The sequence below is a fragment of the Fragaria vesca genome, linkage group LG7, assembly GCF_000184155.1.
Source record: "Fragaria vesca subsp. vesca linkage group LG7, FraVesHawaii_1.0, whole genome shotgun sequence".
NCBI classification, from domain to species: Eukaryota; Viridiplantae; Streptophyta; class Magnoliopsida; order Rosales; family Rosaceae; genus Fragaria; species Fragaria vesca.
Window position 1 is genome coordinate 978,537 of NC_020497.1, and position 16,371 is coordinate 994,907.

At 39.4% G+C, this 16,371-nt stretch overlaps 4 protein-coding genes across 4 annotated transcripts; 3 read left to right on the forward strand and 1 right to left on the reverse strand.

Annotated features, from left to right (window-relative positions):
* The first annotated feature begins 783 nt into the window (after positions 1–783).
* LOC101308496 (E3 ubiquitin-protein ligase RMA1H1-like) lies at positions 784–2,862 on the forward strand. The gene is made up of 2 exons (XM_004306446.1): positions 784–848; positions 1,211–2,862. The coding sequence occupies exon 2, from the start codon at positions 1,301–1,303 to the stop codon at positions 2,366–2,368; it is 1,068 nt and encodes a 355-aa protein (XP_004306494.1). The 5' UTR covers positions 784–848; positions 1,211–1,300; the 3' UTR covers positions 2,369–2,862.
* A 263-nt stretch (positions 2,863–3,125) lies between these two features.
* On the reverse strand, positions 3,126–7,385 carry LOC101308794. Its single transcript, XM_004306447.1, has 7 exons — positions 7,039–7,385; positions 6,921–6,961; positions 6,802–6,847; positions 6,073–6,150; positions 5,301–5,414; positions 4,358–4,437; positions 3,126–3,478 (listed from the first exon to the last, which is right to left on the reverse strand). The coding sequence occupies exons 1-7, from the start codon at positions 7,333–7,335 to the stop codon at positions 3,370–3,372; spliced, it is 765 nt and encodes a 254-aa protein (XP_004306495.1). The 5' UTR covers positions 7,336–7,385; the 3' UTR covers positions 3,126–3,369.
* A 154-nt stretch (positions 7,386–7,539) lies between these two features.
* Positions 7,540–11,029, forward strand: LOC101309081 (protein N-terminal asparagine amidohydrolase-like). Its single transcript, XM_004306448.1, has 9 exons — positions 7,540–7,598; positions 7,736–7,915; positions 8,009–8,127; positions 8,207–8,306; positions 8,413–8,451; positions 8,555–8,746; positions 8,962–9,140; positions 9,252–9,371; positions 10,560–11,029. Exons 1-9 carry the CDS (start codon positions 7,545–7,547, stop codon positions 10,678–10,680), a joined length of 1,104 nt encoding a protein of 367 aa, XP_004306496.1. The 5' UTR covers positions 7,540–7,544; the 3' UTR covers positions 10,681–11,029.
* Positions 11,030–13,130: 2,101 nt separating this feature from the next.
* Positions 13,131–16,155, forward strand: LOC101309378. The gene is made up of 3 exons (XM_004306449.1): positions 13,131–13,498; positions 13,592–14,117; positions 14,755–16,155. The coding sequence occupies exons 1-3, from the start codon at positions 13,167–13,169 to the stop codon at positions 15,856–15,858; spliced, it is 1,962 nt and encodes a 653-aa protein (XP_004306497.1). The 5' UTR covers positions 13,131–13,166; the 3' UTR covers positions 15,859–16,155.
* The last annotated feature ends 216 nt before the right edge of the window (positions 16,156–16,371 follow it).

Here is a 16,371-nt window from a genome sequence, read left to right on the forward strand (position 1 = left end):
AAGGTTGGGTTCCTTCAAGGACATGGTAACCTGAAGTTTTAATGTTGAGAGTTAAAGCTTTTAAGATATGAGGATCACTGAGGCTAATAGTAAAATCTGGGTAACAATTAAAATGAACTGGACCATTAAAAAGACTTGACTCAATTAATCCACGGGTACTGTCATTAAAATCAGTAAACCTTGCATCTCTTAAACATAAAAGAATAGAGGCATTATTATATATATATAGCCCTTCCAATGAGAGATTCTTTTTTTTGTTCATTTATAGGGATAGATCATTTGACGAACTTTTCGATCACAAAATCAAATCTCCACCGTTCAATTCGTTGGGTTATATGAGTAGATCATTTCATCAAATTTTCAGAAAATTTGGTGATCGTTAAGTCATCCAAATGATGGATTTATTTTTAATAATCTTGAACGGTGTAGGTTTGACATAAGTGTTAAGTTTTTTGTTTTAATCTCAGCCATCCAAACCCATTAAAAAACAGATTTAATGGTGTGGACCTATCCCTAAAAGTGACAAAAAATAGGGATCCCTCGTTAGAAGGGCTGTATATATATATATATATATATATATATATATATGTATATATGTATATGGTAAATGACCATGAGTTAGGCGAAACCAAATGGCAATGGCAGCCCTAAGCCTGGCACTGACATACGACGTCGTATGAAGTAGCTTGGCTCCAAGAGTATATTCCCAGTCGCGCCTATCTGCCCTTGGCGCCTCTCTCATGACACAATAACACGGAAAAAGAAGAAGAAGAAGAAGAAGAAAAAACCAACCACCTGAAAGACTGGACCGATCTGATCAACCTTGTCTGTTTTCTGATGCTCCCCAGGTTCTTCTTTCTTTCTTTAATCCTTCCCTTTAATTCTACATAATCTCAGTTTTGAAATTTTGGGGTTGAAATTTCTTGATTCTTGTTTCCCATGCTTATAATGTCTTTGAATTGCTAGTGATGTCCTTGAATTATTGGATTTTACATAAAGCATGAGCCTTAAGATCGTTGTTTTGTTTGGGTGAGAAAAGAAATATAGTTGTGAATTCATTGTTAGTAGTAGTAGTCTAAATTGAAAAGACATTGGTTGGCAGGAATTTGATATGGAGAATAATAATATGATGATTTTGGATTTAAACCAACAACCTCATGATTCGGTCACTGGCTTAGACTCCATCCTGAATGAGCTTGAAACTGCCCAGGGACGCATCGAAGACCGTATCCGACAGCTGGAAGCAGTCACCGCTAGGCAGCGTCACCGCTGGAGGCAAGCCCTTGTTTCCCCTCAACTTATGAACATCACTCCACCACCTTCTCAACAACACATTCACACTGCGGTTCCTGATGATGCCGCCACAGAAAGAGAGACTGCAAAAACCAACATACGTGAGAGTACTCATTTGATAGCTAAGGCACTCGCAATGGATACAAATCCTAAGAGGGTAGAGCCTCGTATTGGGAACTTCTTCGACTGTCATATATGCTTTGACTTGGCCACAGATCCTATATTGACATGCTGCGGTCATTTGTTTTGTTGGCCTTGCTTCTATGACTTGTCTTATGCCGATTCAAATGCAAAGGAATGTCCTGTCTGCAAAGGCGAAGTTACTGATGCAAGTATTATTCCAGTTTACGGACATGGTGATGGTAACACTTCTCAAAACTCAAAGGAATCTGTTTCCCTGGCCCCTCCTAGGCCCCGTGCAGCCAGGATTGAGGGTGTGAGGCAGCAGCTTATTAGGCGAGGGCCATCTTCTGTAATTGAACACAGGATTCAGCTACTTAGCAACTTAATGGGGGAGAGAAGACAGACACAGGATCTTTTTGGTTCACATATCAATGCAATAGTTGATAGAACTAGTATCTTGCCTAGCCGGTCTACATCACCTGCCACAGAAACATCAAGCACCCAGCACCATGATTCACTTCAAATTTCAAGATTATTGATGCAAAGAGCTGATTCAGTTTCTTCACTTTCATCAGCACTGAATACTGCAATGGATTCTGCAGAAAGATTAGTGGAGGATCTCGAGGCATATAGTAATGATCCCCGCATGAGAAGAAACCGCCAGCATTCTCCAAGTAATGATAATGGAGTTACATCTTCAAATATTGCTACAATTATACAACCAGAAAACCCGACATCTGATACGGCCACCGAAATCAATTCGGATGTGCTTCCAGCTGCTTCCGTTTTAAGGAATTTTCCTGCCAGTGCGGGCTTGGAGGACCAGACAGTGAATTCAGAAATAAATTCAACAGTCCGATCTTCATCTTCCAGGAGAAGAAGGTTCCAGAGAGGCTCTGGTGTGATTATTAGTCAGCATTCATCTGAACCTAGAAGGAGAAGGTTGAGATGAAGCAATGATCCATCTCAACAGAAGGTTCCTTCTGTTTCCTGGAAGTCACTGCTGTTATATGCAAGTTCGAATACATGTTGTAAAAAGGATACTCCAATGTGATCTTGTATGGCATATCTGGGCTATTAATAGGGGCAGAGTAATCTCTTCCTTCTTTCCATTCCAAGAAATGAAGCTGTGTAATGGATCTTTATGCCAGACAACAGGTCGTATAGGTAAAGCTTTATCTTCTAGTTCTGATGTCTTTGTATTTTTAATCTTGGTATATAGTGGCAAGTTTGTGAGCTATTTATTCTTTCATCAGATACTTTCTTATCATCACAAGTCCAATGTTATAGACTGGGCGAATCGTTACCCTTACCGACTTCACTCTATAATCTTGAGGTTACTCACTCCTGGTCCATGTTTTTAGGGATGATTTTGAAGCAGTGTATCTCTAAGATCATTTTGTGCTGCATATACAAATTGCCTCCCGACCCTCTAGATCATTTTGACATGCTGGTGGTAGTCTTTTAAGTCTAGGATTGCCAATATTTCACAAATGGCTCTCTATTCAAAACCAATTCGTGGGTTTTGTTGAGTGAGCTTTCACAGTAAAACTACTTGCTTTTTGAATGCTTAAAGTTCACTTACAAAATGCTTTTGAGAAATTGTCTATTTCTTCAAATCTTCTGACCAGTGGGTTATATTCGTTATATACTTCGTCCGATCACTCCGATGCATATGAACACACACACGCACAATCTCTTAAAACATCTGTTTGGAACTGGAATATGCTCGAATCAATTCGTCACTGAAAATTATACCCTCTAGGCAGTTAACACAATGTTGCACCTGATCAGTTCACAAGTCTTTCCCAACATCTTTAGATAACAACATTTTTCATGTTTATGAGCACCAAAATAAAATAAAAGTACAACAAACCAAACACGAGACAAATTTATACAGCGAAAGACAATCCTACTTGGTGCTTAGTGATATCTTATAAAGTTCTCCATACGCTAATTTCCCGCTGCTAGATCATTTCGGAACTGTTCTACAAGTGGAGGAAGGAGTAGAGCAAGCCTAGACTTGTACCTAGCAATTCGTCGCAAGCGTTCTTCTCTTAATCTGCAAGTAAAATACCAAATACATGTTCAACATTTACATTATCTATTACCTGCGGAAATAGACTCCAACCTTTTTTTTTTTTTCTTTACACAAGTGATGGGTGTCATATGCTCATGTGGCACACATTAATGTTCCATACATCCCAAGTTCCAAAAAGGAATAAAGGACTCGTAGTCTGACAACATAAAATACTATCACTGAAGAACACAAAGTTTGAACCCCATTGTAATTTGCAATTTTGCATCCTTAACAGGTTTCATATCTTTCTCGGATTGTTGATTAAGGTTTCCATAACAAAAGGTGCAAGTGGGAAAAAAAAAAACCTATATAAACTAACAGTCCATTTTCCTTCACTTCACAAGGCCACCTAGGATGATACAATCAGTCTAGTGGTAGCTGAAAGTCAATTCTTCTCAGTAATGAAAGCTACTCACATAGGTACAGATAGCTACTATAACACATGCACGTACGAATCTTCATAAAGCTACTCACATAGGTATAGAAACCTAATGACTAGTAATGAAAAACAACTTAGATAGGTGTACACAGCTACCAGACTAGTAATAAAAAAACTACTCAATATTCAATTTAATTAGCAACAACCCTCCCCCCTTCACTTTTTTTCCCAAAAGAAAGAGTCTTTGCAATCAACCGCAGGACCTTTCCATTCATTATACGGTAATAAAATTTAATTGAATAGGGAGAGGATATTCCCTTATGCTTTCTAACCAGAAACATAATCAAAGCCACCTACTTCAATTAAGCTATGAACTATTAAGTATGTCTATTGCTTCTTTAACCCTTAGAAAAAAAAAAAAGTAATCAAATGATCAGCGGTAAGTCTGATTGTGTAAGAATCAGATGGTATGAGAAACTTACCGTGCTCGAACCTTTCTAGCACGTTTGATATGTCTTTTTAACAGATCTTCTGGTGATACATGTTCAACGGATTCCTCAACCTGAAAGCACCAACAAGGAAACTCATCTCACAATAATTCTATTGATTTTCACTAGTGCTTTAGATTTAATCTTAAAGTACTGAGCAGTTGACAGATGGTACTAAACAGTATCCTTAAATTAGAATGTAAATACTATGCAGATGAAGGTTGTTTGAAAAATTGCTCAAGGAAAACCATCAAGGAGGGATTATTAGTTCTAATTACTGAGATCAAAGGAGCACCTGGACTAAAAAAGCGAGCGAATACTTAACAAATATGACCAACTTGGCATTTGGCATTTACTCTGGGTCTAAAATCACTATTGTCCAAAGACCTATAAATCCAAAGAGAAAAAGAATGTTGTCCTATATTTAAGAAATCATTAAACTCCAATGTTTCAAGAAATCAATTCATGGTTGGACAAGTTCTTGACAAAGTTTTCAGAAACTTTTACATCACTTGTAACAGTTGCAAGACAAATGTCCCAAAACTTAGTAAGAGTCTGCAACTAAATTTTGAATACAAAATTCACATCATCGTAACTCATCAGACACAAGTACCCTAAACCCTTCTATTAAACTTAATTTCTATTAAAGCTTCAGGGACCAAACTACTGTAACCAAATATATGTGGATGTTGCTAGTTTGCTATTGCAAAGAGTTTATATATGTATATATATAAATTCTTTTTATCAGAAACTCTTTCAGCTCGCTATTGGTGTAACATCAGCTAAGATCTCATAAATGAAAGCCCTAAACTATATAAACAGACAGGAATCATGAAAAGCTTTTAAGGTCTATACCTTGATCTCATACTTTTTTTTAATCTTTTGGTATCTATTCAAAAACAACCACTTGATAAAATAAAACTATTAGGAACCCAACCTTGTCTTCGTTGTCTTCTTTTTTATCGCCTTCATCCTTGTTTGGCGGAATCGCACTTGCCATGGGTATGGGTGAAGGCTTTGGAAGAGACCTTGTAGCATCACCGTATCGTGGCTGCCAACAGATTTGAAATCCTCAGAGAAAAAAAAACGAGAAAAGACTTGAAAAAGAAACAAGAAGTGAATGGAAAAAGAAAAAAGAAATAAACAGAACATGAAAAAAAAAAAAAAAAAAAGAAGAAACAAAAAAATTCCTCAGACATAGTATTGTTCACTTCCTACAATATGTTTTATCCTCTTCCTATTTTGACTACATATTATTTTCTCTCTATATCTACCACCACAGAGATCGAAGAGGAAGGAGGAGTTCAGTAAAACAATGTAACCATTATCCATAGAATTGGTGAAGTTGAGTTAACTGATCATGCCTCTGGAAACATTGTTCATAACATAGATATTATTTTTTATTTATTTTGAAGGGGCATAGCTACTATTTCTTAAGATCAGATAATGCATTCTTGGGGCCTTTAGCATAGTATTAGATTGGAAATTCAAAAGATGGTATGAGAAAGTGTTATATCATTGAACTTGTCATTTTATTTTGAAACATTAGCAAAGTCTATTTTAAGTTGCACTAGTAATTTAAGTTTTACTAAGTTTTAATAGAGCACAAGTTTCAGGTTGCAGGAGATCATTGAGTGCTTGAGCAAAAAGGCAACATATAGCAAGGAACATGCCTACAGAAATTAATTATCAATTAAAATGATACCAACCTGACTTTCTTCAGAAGTACCATTCCTCAACCATGAGCGACAAAGCACATATAGAGAAGCTCCATCTGTTATCCTGACCTGCAAACATGATTCAATGTAATTACCAAATAAAGTATAAGACAGAAAGGCAAGTCCGAGCTCCCATTCTTGTTATTATCAGCAAAATACGTAAAAATGTTTCTAGGGAAGTCAAACTGATTAATCCCAGGGAGATATAAACCAGGTCTGATTAAATGTAAACTTGTGTGTTTGTAGTTGCACCATTGTCGTTATAACTAGCTTGCTGTTTCACCTAGGTTACTTAGTAAAACATAAACACCACGTGATTCAGTCTAAAATGCTTTCTTTCTATAGCTAAAGTGTGTGGTTATGCACTGGGACACACATTATGATCCTCTAAATGACTGACATAATGATCTTTTAAACACATGGTTCTGCTCACCAGTCATATTGGTGTTTATTGGTCTACACTAGCATCCATGGAATTCTCCAGATGTTTTAGAATAAGCAAGGACGACTAAACAAGTTAAGCTGACATTAGCAAAGGAAAGCAAGGAATTTCCGCGATAAAAAAATTACAAAAAAAGATGAAGGGATGTATTGTAGTCGTGATGATATAATGTCTAAATGAAGCCAGCGTGGAGATCAAGAATGGAAGATATAGCCTAGTTAAATTTAGTTTGAAACCAAATTATGACTTAAAAGAAAGAAAGAGTGTGAGTTGCTTACTTTGCGATCTTGAATGAGGAATTGAGTGTCATCTCTGCCTTTATCCCTTGAGAAGAAAACAAGTAAAAATAAATAAAAGCCTTAATGGAGGGAAACAGATGTTAATAATAGCAGATTACCTGATGCCGTTGGAGTCGGGAACTGAAGACGGAGGAGCAACCTGATACAGAGACAGCGAGAGAGAGATGAGTTTAGAGCAAGAAGATGATAATGTAGAATATGCCAAGAGAACGTTACCAGGCCAGAAAAGCGAAGGTCCTTAATTGGAGGGGGAAGAAGAGATTGGTAAGCGGGCGGAGGAGGAGAGGGATGAAGATGAGGAGGATAAGGATGAGGATGAGGGTGGAAATTGAGGGGAGGAGGGTAGGGAGGGCGGGCAGAGGGGTAGACAAGGGCACCAGGTGAAGACTGGGCCCGCATAGGGACTGTGTACATATGAGCAGGAGGAGGAGGAGTAGGGGCAGGAGCTATGGGTCTCAGCGGACGTCCGGCGGCGGCGGCGGCGTTGGCGGTGTGGTTGGGATCTATAGCCATTCTGGGCGGGGAATTTTGCTTTCCTTTCCTTTCTCTCAGTCTGCCCTGCCCAACACAAAATAAAAATAAATTGTTCATGGTTTGTCGGTTTGTGGTTGGGCCGCAAAAATAATTTAAAGATGGGTATGGGTTAGGCCCAACAAGCCGTTGTTGAGGAGGAGCTCTTTATATGAAAAACCAGCAGTGGTCTCCGGCTGTGAGAGTCAATCATGATCTTTGTGGACGGACTCCCTTTTGCTTCCGATTCATCTTCGGAGCCTCAGGTATCTTGTAATGTTTGTGTTTCTTTGCTCAGAGAGAATACCACTTGTGGTTTAGTGTCTTGGTGATTTGAAATTCTTATCAGAAATTGAATCATGGATGCCTCTACCTAATAAAAACATTTGTTTGTCATGAGCAGCAGCAGGGATGGGACACCCTCCAAGCTTTGTTGGATCACCCGTCCTTGGAATCTGCCTCCAATGCACTCAAGGCCATCCCAGAAAAAAAGTTCTCGGTGTCTCAAGATTCTGTTCCAGAGAGTAGATGGGTTTATCTCTTCCAAAGAGAATATGCTACTGTCGATCCTGCATTTGTCAATGTATTGGAGCAACCCCATCTCTGTGTCAATTGTTACTCTCCATTTGACTACTTACTTCTTTGTAGTAATTGAACTTGTTTACTTACTATTCAGACAGATTTTCCCTTCACTGACATAAAAAATGTTTCTTCTCAATCTTCCGCAAAGTTTGTTGGCACTGATGAAGCAACAACCTGTATGGGTCTTGCCATCCGTAACCCAGAAAATGGAATGTAAGTATCAGCGATTTAATGCGCTTAGATTTTGCCTATTTCAAACACTTCTTTCTGATTCTCTAATATTTTTCTGCAGGACCTCGGTTGCCCATCTGGACTCTCCAAAAGTTGTGGATATGGGTCTCTCCCAGATGATGTCACTGCTTGTTCAAGACAATATGGACGTGGAGTTAGATGTACTTTTCTAATTCTCAAATAGCCTTTGCTTCAATGAAATATTTTCTGGTTGGTGTTATACCATGTAGCATGGCTTAACACATTTTGCATGTTTGAAAAATGTAGGTGCATCTAGTGGGTGGTTTCGAAGATGTTTCACCTAATGTTTGGCCCAGGATCCTCTACTTTGTTATTGATTTTCCAGCGATGTAGTTTTGGATTCTGAGACAGAATAGTTGAAGCTGAAATGTCTTGAACTTTTGTGCAGCATGGTAACTGTAATACTAGATCAGAAAATCAGGCAAAGTTGGATGGTTATTCCTTTCCTTTAGGTGCCAAAATTATTGAAACATTATTGAAGAGACCGGAGAGATTTCACATTCGAACTCTATGCATTCTTCGGCATAACACTAGGAGGGATCCTGAGGGAAATGCATACCCAATTTTCCACGGGTTCATGGTAAGCTTCAGTTCAATGAGTTGCTATTGAATTTTTCGTGAGTACTTGTTCAATCAAGATAGTTTGAATTTAAAGGAATCATTTAGGTTTATGAAGCAAAGATGGCCTTTTCTCTCATCGTTACAAAGTATATACAGCAAAGTGTATATTATAATTATGTGTCAGGCTCTATCTACTTTCCTATGTATCTTTATCAACTTTTAGCTCCTTTCCAGATAAGCACTTCCACTGGATCTATTATTCCTGCCAGCTTTGACGAAACCTCAAGATGTCCTGATGAAATTGTCAGGAGAATTCGAGTTTCTGCATCTTATGAGGACTCCAGATGGAAAGGAAGGTTATTGGAAACATATGAAACTCAAACTGATCTTTTCAAAATAGCTCCATGCTGCTGGTAAGGAGTTCTTACTCTTGGAGCTGTATAAGTTTTGCATTGTGCTGAAATGTGTGTTCATCCTTGACATATTACACTCATAATTTCCCTATCCTTTTTTTATCAATGTAGGACCTTTCGTCAGTTGCATATTGCATCATCTTTAAAAAAATATTCAGATTCGGAAATCCTTCTTATGTGTTCTACTTCACCCTCTGCTGAGGCACCAGATTTTGTGAAAAATCTGAGAAGGTATGTGCACCCTGCTTTACTGTGTTATAGGTCTCAGTTTTCTCTTTATCAAAGTTTGAAATGTGCACGTGCAAAACAAGCAGATACATAGTGTAGCACCATAAAACAAAACAAAAAAAATGGAAGTTGTTTGTTTCAGGCGCGGGTCTAAGTTAAAAGTTGGTTGGGCTCAAGCCCCACCAACATGTTCTGCCAGAAAAAATACCTACACATATGCTATCCTTTTTTGCAAGTGTATCGACTTCTTCTATCCGTCAAGCCCACCCGAACCCCCAAAACAAAGCAGCCGAATTCCCAAACATCAGTCTCTCACTTCTTCCTTCTCTTCATCTTCCACAGTTCCACTACTCTTCTAGTCTTCTTTCACAGAAGCCCGAAATTCCAGACTCAAACATAATTGGTCCCTTTTAATTGAAGCCTCTAGCAGGGTTATACATTCTCTGTTTCACACACAACACACTTTCTTTTGTTTTTTGTGAGGGAATAATTATAGGTGTTAATTCTTTGAGAAAAAAAAGTTTTGATTTGTTTGTGTTGACAAATGATGGGTAGTAGTCTCTTACTGTAGCTTTTGTTGTTAATTATAGGTCCTAGTTTCATTTGTTGAAAGAAAGCTGTGCTGCACTGTTGATTTCGCTTTCAAAAATCAAAATTGGTTTTGAGTTGCAGGGAGTAAGGCTCACTTGGTCTATTCTTTTTCTTTTTCATTTGATAAAATCTTTCGCACCTTTGAGATTCTCCACAACTAAAAAAGTTTGTTAAGTTCAAGCCCACCCAGAGTCTAAATCCTGGATCCGCCACTGGTTTGTTTCTCCAAATGAATAATAGATAAATTAACTAAAGAGTTGACTACTAACCCAGCAGCAGGTAGCTTACTATAGATGCATTTCAGTTCTATAAGATTATTCCAAGTAAGTTTTGATCATTTCATTATCTGCCTGTGGCAATATGGTATAGTAGTCTATTTAACCAAACTCCCCGTATAAGTATATCCAACCCATACTATAGAACTAGTTTACTTGCAGTCTCTAGACATAATGACATATAACTGTATAAGATAATTTTACTCGAGCTGGTAGCATGATAGCCTGTCGACAGTAGTTTTCAATCCAGTACTGTCATGTGCCAAAGTTGTACAGTGAATGGAGAAATATAATTCAATGCAAGTCTTCAATTCTTTTTCTTCAGGGGGTGGGACTACTTGCTTGAGTACCCAGATTGGAGAGAAACTTTTCCTATGAAGCAGCCACGCGTATTTGAGAGGACTGCTGAGGGAGGCTGGAAAAGCCAAAAGATGGAGATACATTGAAGCTTGTAGTTGTTGCTCAACATGAGTTTCAGCTGCTCAATTATGTTCTGTTCCTCGTTTGGGTCTATATCGACACAAAAATAAATTTATTTTACTCGTTACTGGAAAGCAAGACCATCTTTAATTGCAAAACTGGAATTATGAAACTGATTCATCAGCCATTTACTAATCCAAGTAAATAGGAGTTGGTCATGGCGAGAGAAGGAATTACCCTTGGTGTGAGAGGCAGTGCTCTACTTTTATTGTATAATCTGATATTGTTTATGCAAGAATTGTCCCAGAAACAGAGAAAAGTGTCCCTTTTCTTTTTATAGCGTAAATGTTACAGCTGACTCGGTAAGCTAGTTTCAAATATTTGGTATGAATAGGCCAGATGAATACACCAAAGCCAAGCTGCCAGACAGTGCATAAGAAGGAAAAATAAAAAACGAACACACAAACAAAAAGTTCAATCCATCTACTGGATGGATAAAGTCTTCGTTTAATCATCAAGATAAAATTGCTCTACAATTAGCTTTGATGGTAATTTGGTCTATTTGGCATACTCGGAATCATCTTATTTTCCGACAAGGAATTGCTGATGCACGACCCTGCTATATTCATGCTACTATGTTTTTGAATAATTATCTGTCAGTTAATACTGTTTGTTATAAACCAAAAACTTCAGATATCCCTATGATTAAATGGCATCCTCCGGATAAAGATTTTGTGAAAATTGATTTTGATGCATCTGTTCAACATAAACATGCTGCTATTGGTTTTGTTTTGCGTGATGCTGATGGTAATCCTCTTACAGCTGCTGCTAAATTTATTGGTGACACTTCTGTTCTAATAACTGACACCATAACTCTGAAGGAAGGTCTTCATACAATATGGTTGCAGCAAATTCCAAAGGTTGTTATTGAGGGAGACTCCAAGGTTATGATTGATTGTATCACTAGCAAGGCTGCAACTTCTTGGTGTATTAGTTCGCTTCTTCAATATATTTGATGGTTAGCTGCCCAATGTCAAACGTGTTTGTTTCGACATATCCACCGTGAGGCTAATTTCATGGCTGATAGATTAGCTGCTCTAGGTTTGACGGTTGTCTCTCCTCTTGTATGGTTTTACTGCTTACCCCTTTTGGTGTCTCAAGCGTTCCTTTTGGTTTAACTGATTACCCATTTTGTTTTGTAATTTGTTTCTTGTTTTAATGAAATCAAAAAAAAAAAAAAAAAAAAGAAAGGGAGTGGTTCTAATGAGGACCACTAAGTTGAGGATTTTTTCGTTTCACCCCGTTTTCAATCACATATTTACATCTTGACCGTCTAGTTTGTAGATATATATGAGTAGATCATCTCTACAAATTTTCATCCAAAATGAAAATAGTTAACACATTCATAAATGTGATTTACCAATTATAAACTTGAACGGTTCATGTTTGACACATTTGGATCGTCCATTGATTTGATGTAGTTTGATTCCTTAATAATTAATAATTACTAATTACTAATTTGGTTGAAAATTTGTATAAGTGATCTACTTATATAAACCTAAAAACTAAACGGTTAAGATAGAAAAATATAATTAAAAAACTGATGTAATAAATCATTAATGAAAAAGTCATCAATTAAATAGTCCTCGTTGAACCCCTCCGGTGAAAATCTTGGATTGGATCAATGGAATCGAGGGTGATGGAGCAAAGGTACCTCGTCGGCCTGCCGTCCCACCACCTCAGTCCTCATGTACCGAAGCACAATTGTGATTCGAATTTTGGGCCTAGTTATTGAGGGAGCCCGTGAGGAAAGGAAGCATATCCATATTGTTGCGGAGTTTCCCTACTTGCCCACCCATATGTGATAAGTGACATTTCTCCTAGTTGGCTCAAACATCAGTAAAGTTTTTTGTTTTTGAAATAATTTTTCGATTACAAACATCAGGAAAGTTGATTTTCACTTTTTGTTTCAAGTGAATGCTATGGGGTTCTAATTTGCCCAATAATCCCAAAATCTAATTCCAAGTTTAGTTGGAAATGAGTCAAATTACAGTGGAGGACAACCAAAGGCAGAAATCCAATTCCAACTTAATAACGAATTAGAGATGGAATAAGGAATTAGAAAAATCAAATATAGAGTAGAGTAGTAGGGGCAATACGGTCAATTGGAATATAGGCAGTATCCACAGTTGCGTGCTGGAGATCAGTTATCTAGCCATGTCTAGATGATCTATCTCTCAGTCTTCGTATATAAGCAGAGGAAGAAGAGAAACAAGACCAACCCACCCAATCCAACTCCAAGAAGAACGAAATCGACTGTGCTTATTAGTTTTAGTTTTATTGTTATAACCAGGTAGGTGTCCCAAAAAGAACGAAAGAAAAGAAAAGAGAAAAAAGAGAAAGCAGTATTATTTGAAAGCAGAAAATGGAGGGATGAGAATTTAGACCGGTTAATTGGATGGAACAATATCAACAACACGGAGGTGGAGGAGGAGACGTATCAGCAGCATCGATGAAAGAAGGTGGCGAAGCAGCAGCAGAAAAGGTCGAGTCGTGGGGGACGTGGGAGGAGCTTCTGCTGGCATGCGCGGTGAAGCGTCACGGCGTCGACGACTGGGAGTCGGTGGCCATGGAAGTCCAAGGCAAGACCTCTCTCCCTCAACTCCTCACCACCGCTTTCAACTGCAAGCTTAAGTACCACGATCTCCAACGCCGATTCCACCAACACCAAGCCGCCGCCAACGACGACGACGATCCTGATCCTATTCCCTGGCTCCACCACCTCAAAAACCTACGCCTCGCTCAGCTTCGTCAGGACCTCCATCGCTACGACGTCTCTATCATGTCCGTGTTTTTTTTTTTTTTGTATATTTTTGTTTTCACGTAGCGTTTCAGATCTGATTTGATTTTTTGTGTGATGCTCGATTGCTCGATCAGGTCGTTGCAGTCGAAGGTCAAGAGGTTAGAGGAAGAAGGGAAACACGAGGACGACCCCAAGCCAGATCTGGAGGAACACAACTCCAAACGACGCAGCAGATCGGAAGACAAACAAATCGACAAAAAAACACCGGACGGACCGGACCGGTCCAAACACGAGAACCAGTCGGTGAACGGCTCCAATTCCACCTGCTCCAAAACCCACGAGGACCACCCCAGCAACAACAATAAAAAATCATCATCCCCGGCTGAACCGGACCCCCTCCCGGCCGGTTCGGCTCAACCCTCGAAAGGCCACTCGGCCTCCGACTCGGACAAAGGAAGCTGCGAAACCGTGGCCAAGAAGCGCCGCCGCCAAGAGCGAGAGTCCGGAAGCAGTGAGGCGCAAAGTTCGGCGAGCTTGACGCGGAAACGACGTCGCGAATTGGAACAAGTTAAGGAGAAATCACAGCCGTTGGCCGCCGTTCTGCGGATGATCCGAGCGCATCAGCATGGCTCATTGTTCGAGCGACGGCTTACAAGCCAGGTTAGCTTTATTTTTTTAGTATTATTTATCTTCAATTTACTGAATATTAAACAGCGACACATGCATGGCCACTAAATTCGAAAGACGAACAAGTTTTCATGCAGCTCATCTCGGTTACTTATTTTCTGACTAAAAAGTAGAAGAAAAACAAAACAAAAAAACCTTCATTTTTAGTTTTTCATTGTGGTGTTTTAGACTTTAGCACCGGAGTTCCGGGCAAGGACTCGTGGTTTTTTATTTCTTTTCTCAAAGCAGAAATAGAGAAAAAGAAAAAAAATATTAGTTTATCTTGGTTTAGTACCACCACGTGGTCATGATGCTCCCAATATTTGGGACCACTTGGAAAATGGTTTTTGTTGTTCCGGAGTTAGTTATAAGCTGCATGCACAACCCTAGTTAATTAGTGTACCTTACCGGCGGGTAATTAATCAAATTGGTGACATTAGTTTGGTGTATATGGATTTCTGTATGCTGCACTAGCTCACTGCTACTGCCTAGCGCCCGGGATATTCCTTGGTGCTTTTTTTTTGGTCTGAATAAGGGTACAGTTTTTGTTCAGTCCTATAAAAAAAAACAAAGAAAAAAAAATACTGCGCGCATGAAAGTTGAAAGTTTGAAACCAAATGAACCTGTGCAGGAAAGTGACAAGTATAAGAGTATGGTTCAGCAGCATGTGGAGCTAGAGACGATAGAAGCAAAGCTCCAAAACCAAAAGGACTCCTTCTCCTCTAATTCTACGTCTACGCTCCAATTCTACCGAGATCTCCTTCTCCTATTCACCAATGCCGTCGTTTTCTTCCCCAAATCCTCCACTGAATCCGTCGCTGCTCACCAGCTCCGACGCCTTGTCTTGAACGAAATGAACAAGAGTAATCTCATCACCAGGCCCGACCCTTCTTCTGGGCCGTCAGACTCATTGCCCTCCCTGCAAGCCCGCTTTCCAAAACACGAGCTTGAAAGATCAGACTCGTTGCTTGCCAAACACAAGTCAACAGCACCCATCTTTGTCTGCCGCAAACGAAGCTCAGTCTCATCAAAACCTTCTACCAGTGCTCGTAAGGCTAGTACTACCGCTGATCTCCCAACAGCAGAAGCCCCAGCAGCTTCTGATATTAAACCGCTCAATAACAGTAAAAAGGCATCTAATTCAAACAATGCAGAGGAAGATAATGGATTAGCTGCTGCAAATACAACAAAAGAGAAACCTGTAACTGGAACCAGAAGCTCAAGAAGGATGACGACTACTCATCAGGTCAACAATGCTAGAGCTTCCTCCACCAAGAAAAAAGTTTCAAGCCCTGCAGAAACTCCCAGAGCAGGGAAGAAGAGGAAAACCCCTGAGGAGCCAGCGACACCCTCGGACAAAAAGAGAAGTGGAGCTGCGGCGGCAGCCGATTTCCTGAAAAGACTAAAGCGTAATTCTCCTGCGCAGCAGAAACTGAAATTGAAGAGTGGGACTGGCACTAGTACAAGCAGTAGAGGTGCAGAGCAGAAGAAGAGGGGAGGTAACAAGGCTGACAAGGTTAAAGAAAGGGTGTCAAAGCAGAGTGGTGGTGAAAATAAGAAACAAGTGAAAGAAGAAAGCAGTCCATCCAAGCGAAGTGTAGGAAGACCGTCCAAGAAGGCAGCTGAGACATCCGCGGCTGCTAATATAGTTTCGCCAAAGCGATCGAGGGAAAATGGGGCGAAGCAGCAGCAGCAAGAAGCTTCTAAGCGGCCCAAAAAGGGATCAAGAAGGTAAAGCTGGCCTAAGAAAGAGAATTTGATCATGCATGCATGGCTATTTCGCTGTCTCAAGTATACTATACAACATTAGTTATTCCTAGATAGGAAAATAGGATAGGTTAGTTCTGTTGCTAGTTTGGCACTAGATTAGCACATGAATGCTTGTAGCTATGTATCGCTTTTTTTAGCTTAGTAGCTATGTACCGCTTTTGCGCTATGATTTTGTTGTATATTGAGGTGGTATTATATTTGTTATGACCGTAGATGTATTATGTACGTACTGAATTTAAGGTATGGGATACATGACACTAATATGTGGTTGTAGCCTTGTAGGTGCTTACAAGGGGGTGGTGGGGTTGGGATTCAAAGAAACCTTGCCTAGGAATTCATTAGGTATCAGCCCCTTCCATTTGAGGGATCCCTATTTTTGGCCATTTTCTAGGGATAGGGCATTACACCACTTCCCAATTGAATTTTTACATCTCCACCGTTCATATCTTAGGTCTATATATGAGTAGATCACCTCTAC

Excerpts from the sequence above, each read along its gene's own strand:
- LOC101308496 (XM_004306446.1), top strand. The coding sequence starts at position 1,301 with ATGAACATCACTCCACCACCTTCTCAACAACACATTCACACTGCGGTT.
- LOC101308794 (XM_004306447.1), bottom strand. The coding sequence starts at position 7,335 with ATGGCTATAGATCCCAACCACACCGCCAACGCCGCCGCCGCCGCCGGA. Across the intron at positions 6,848-6,920 it reads CCCGACTCCAACGGCATCAG|GGATAAAGGCAGAGATGACA; the intron begins GTAATCTGCTAT and ends TTTCTTCTCAAG. Across the intron at positions 3,479-4,357 it reads GCTAGAAAGGTTCGAGCACG|ATTAAGAGAAGAACGCTTGC; the intron begins GTAAGTTTCTCA and ends TTTTACTTGCAG.
- LOC101309081 (XM_004306448.1), top strand. The coding sequence starts at position 7,545 with ATGATCTTTGTGGACGGACTCCCTTTTGCTTCCGATTCATCTTCGGAG. Across the intron at positions 9,141-9,251 it reads AAAATAGCTCCATGCTGCTG|GACCTTTCGTCAGTTGCATA; the intron begins GTAAGGAGTTCT and ends TTATCAATGTAG. Across the intron at positions 9,372-10,559 it reads TTTGTGAAAAATCTGAGAAG|GGGGTGGGACTACTTGCTTG; the intron begins GTATGTGCACCC and ends CTTTTTCTTCAG.
- LOC101309378 (XM_004306449.1), top strand. The coding sequence starts at position 13,167 with ATGAAAGAAGGTGGCGAAGCAGCAGCAGAAAAGGTCGAGTCGTGGGGG. Across the intron at positions 13,499-13,591 it reads CGCTACGACGTCTCTATCAT|GTCGTTGCAGTCGAAGGTCA; the intron begins GTCCGTGTTTTT and ends TTGCTCGATCAG. Across the intron at positions 14,118-14,754 it reads AGCGACGGCTTACAAGCCAG|GAAAGTGACAAGTATAAGAG; the intron begins GTTAGCTTTATT and ends GAACCTGTGCAG.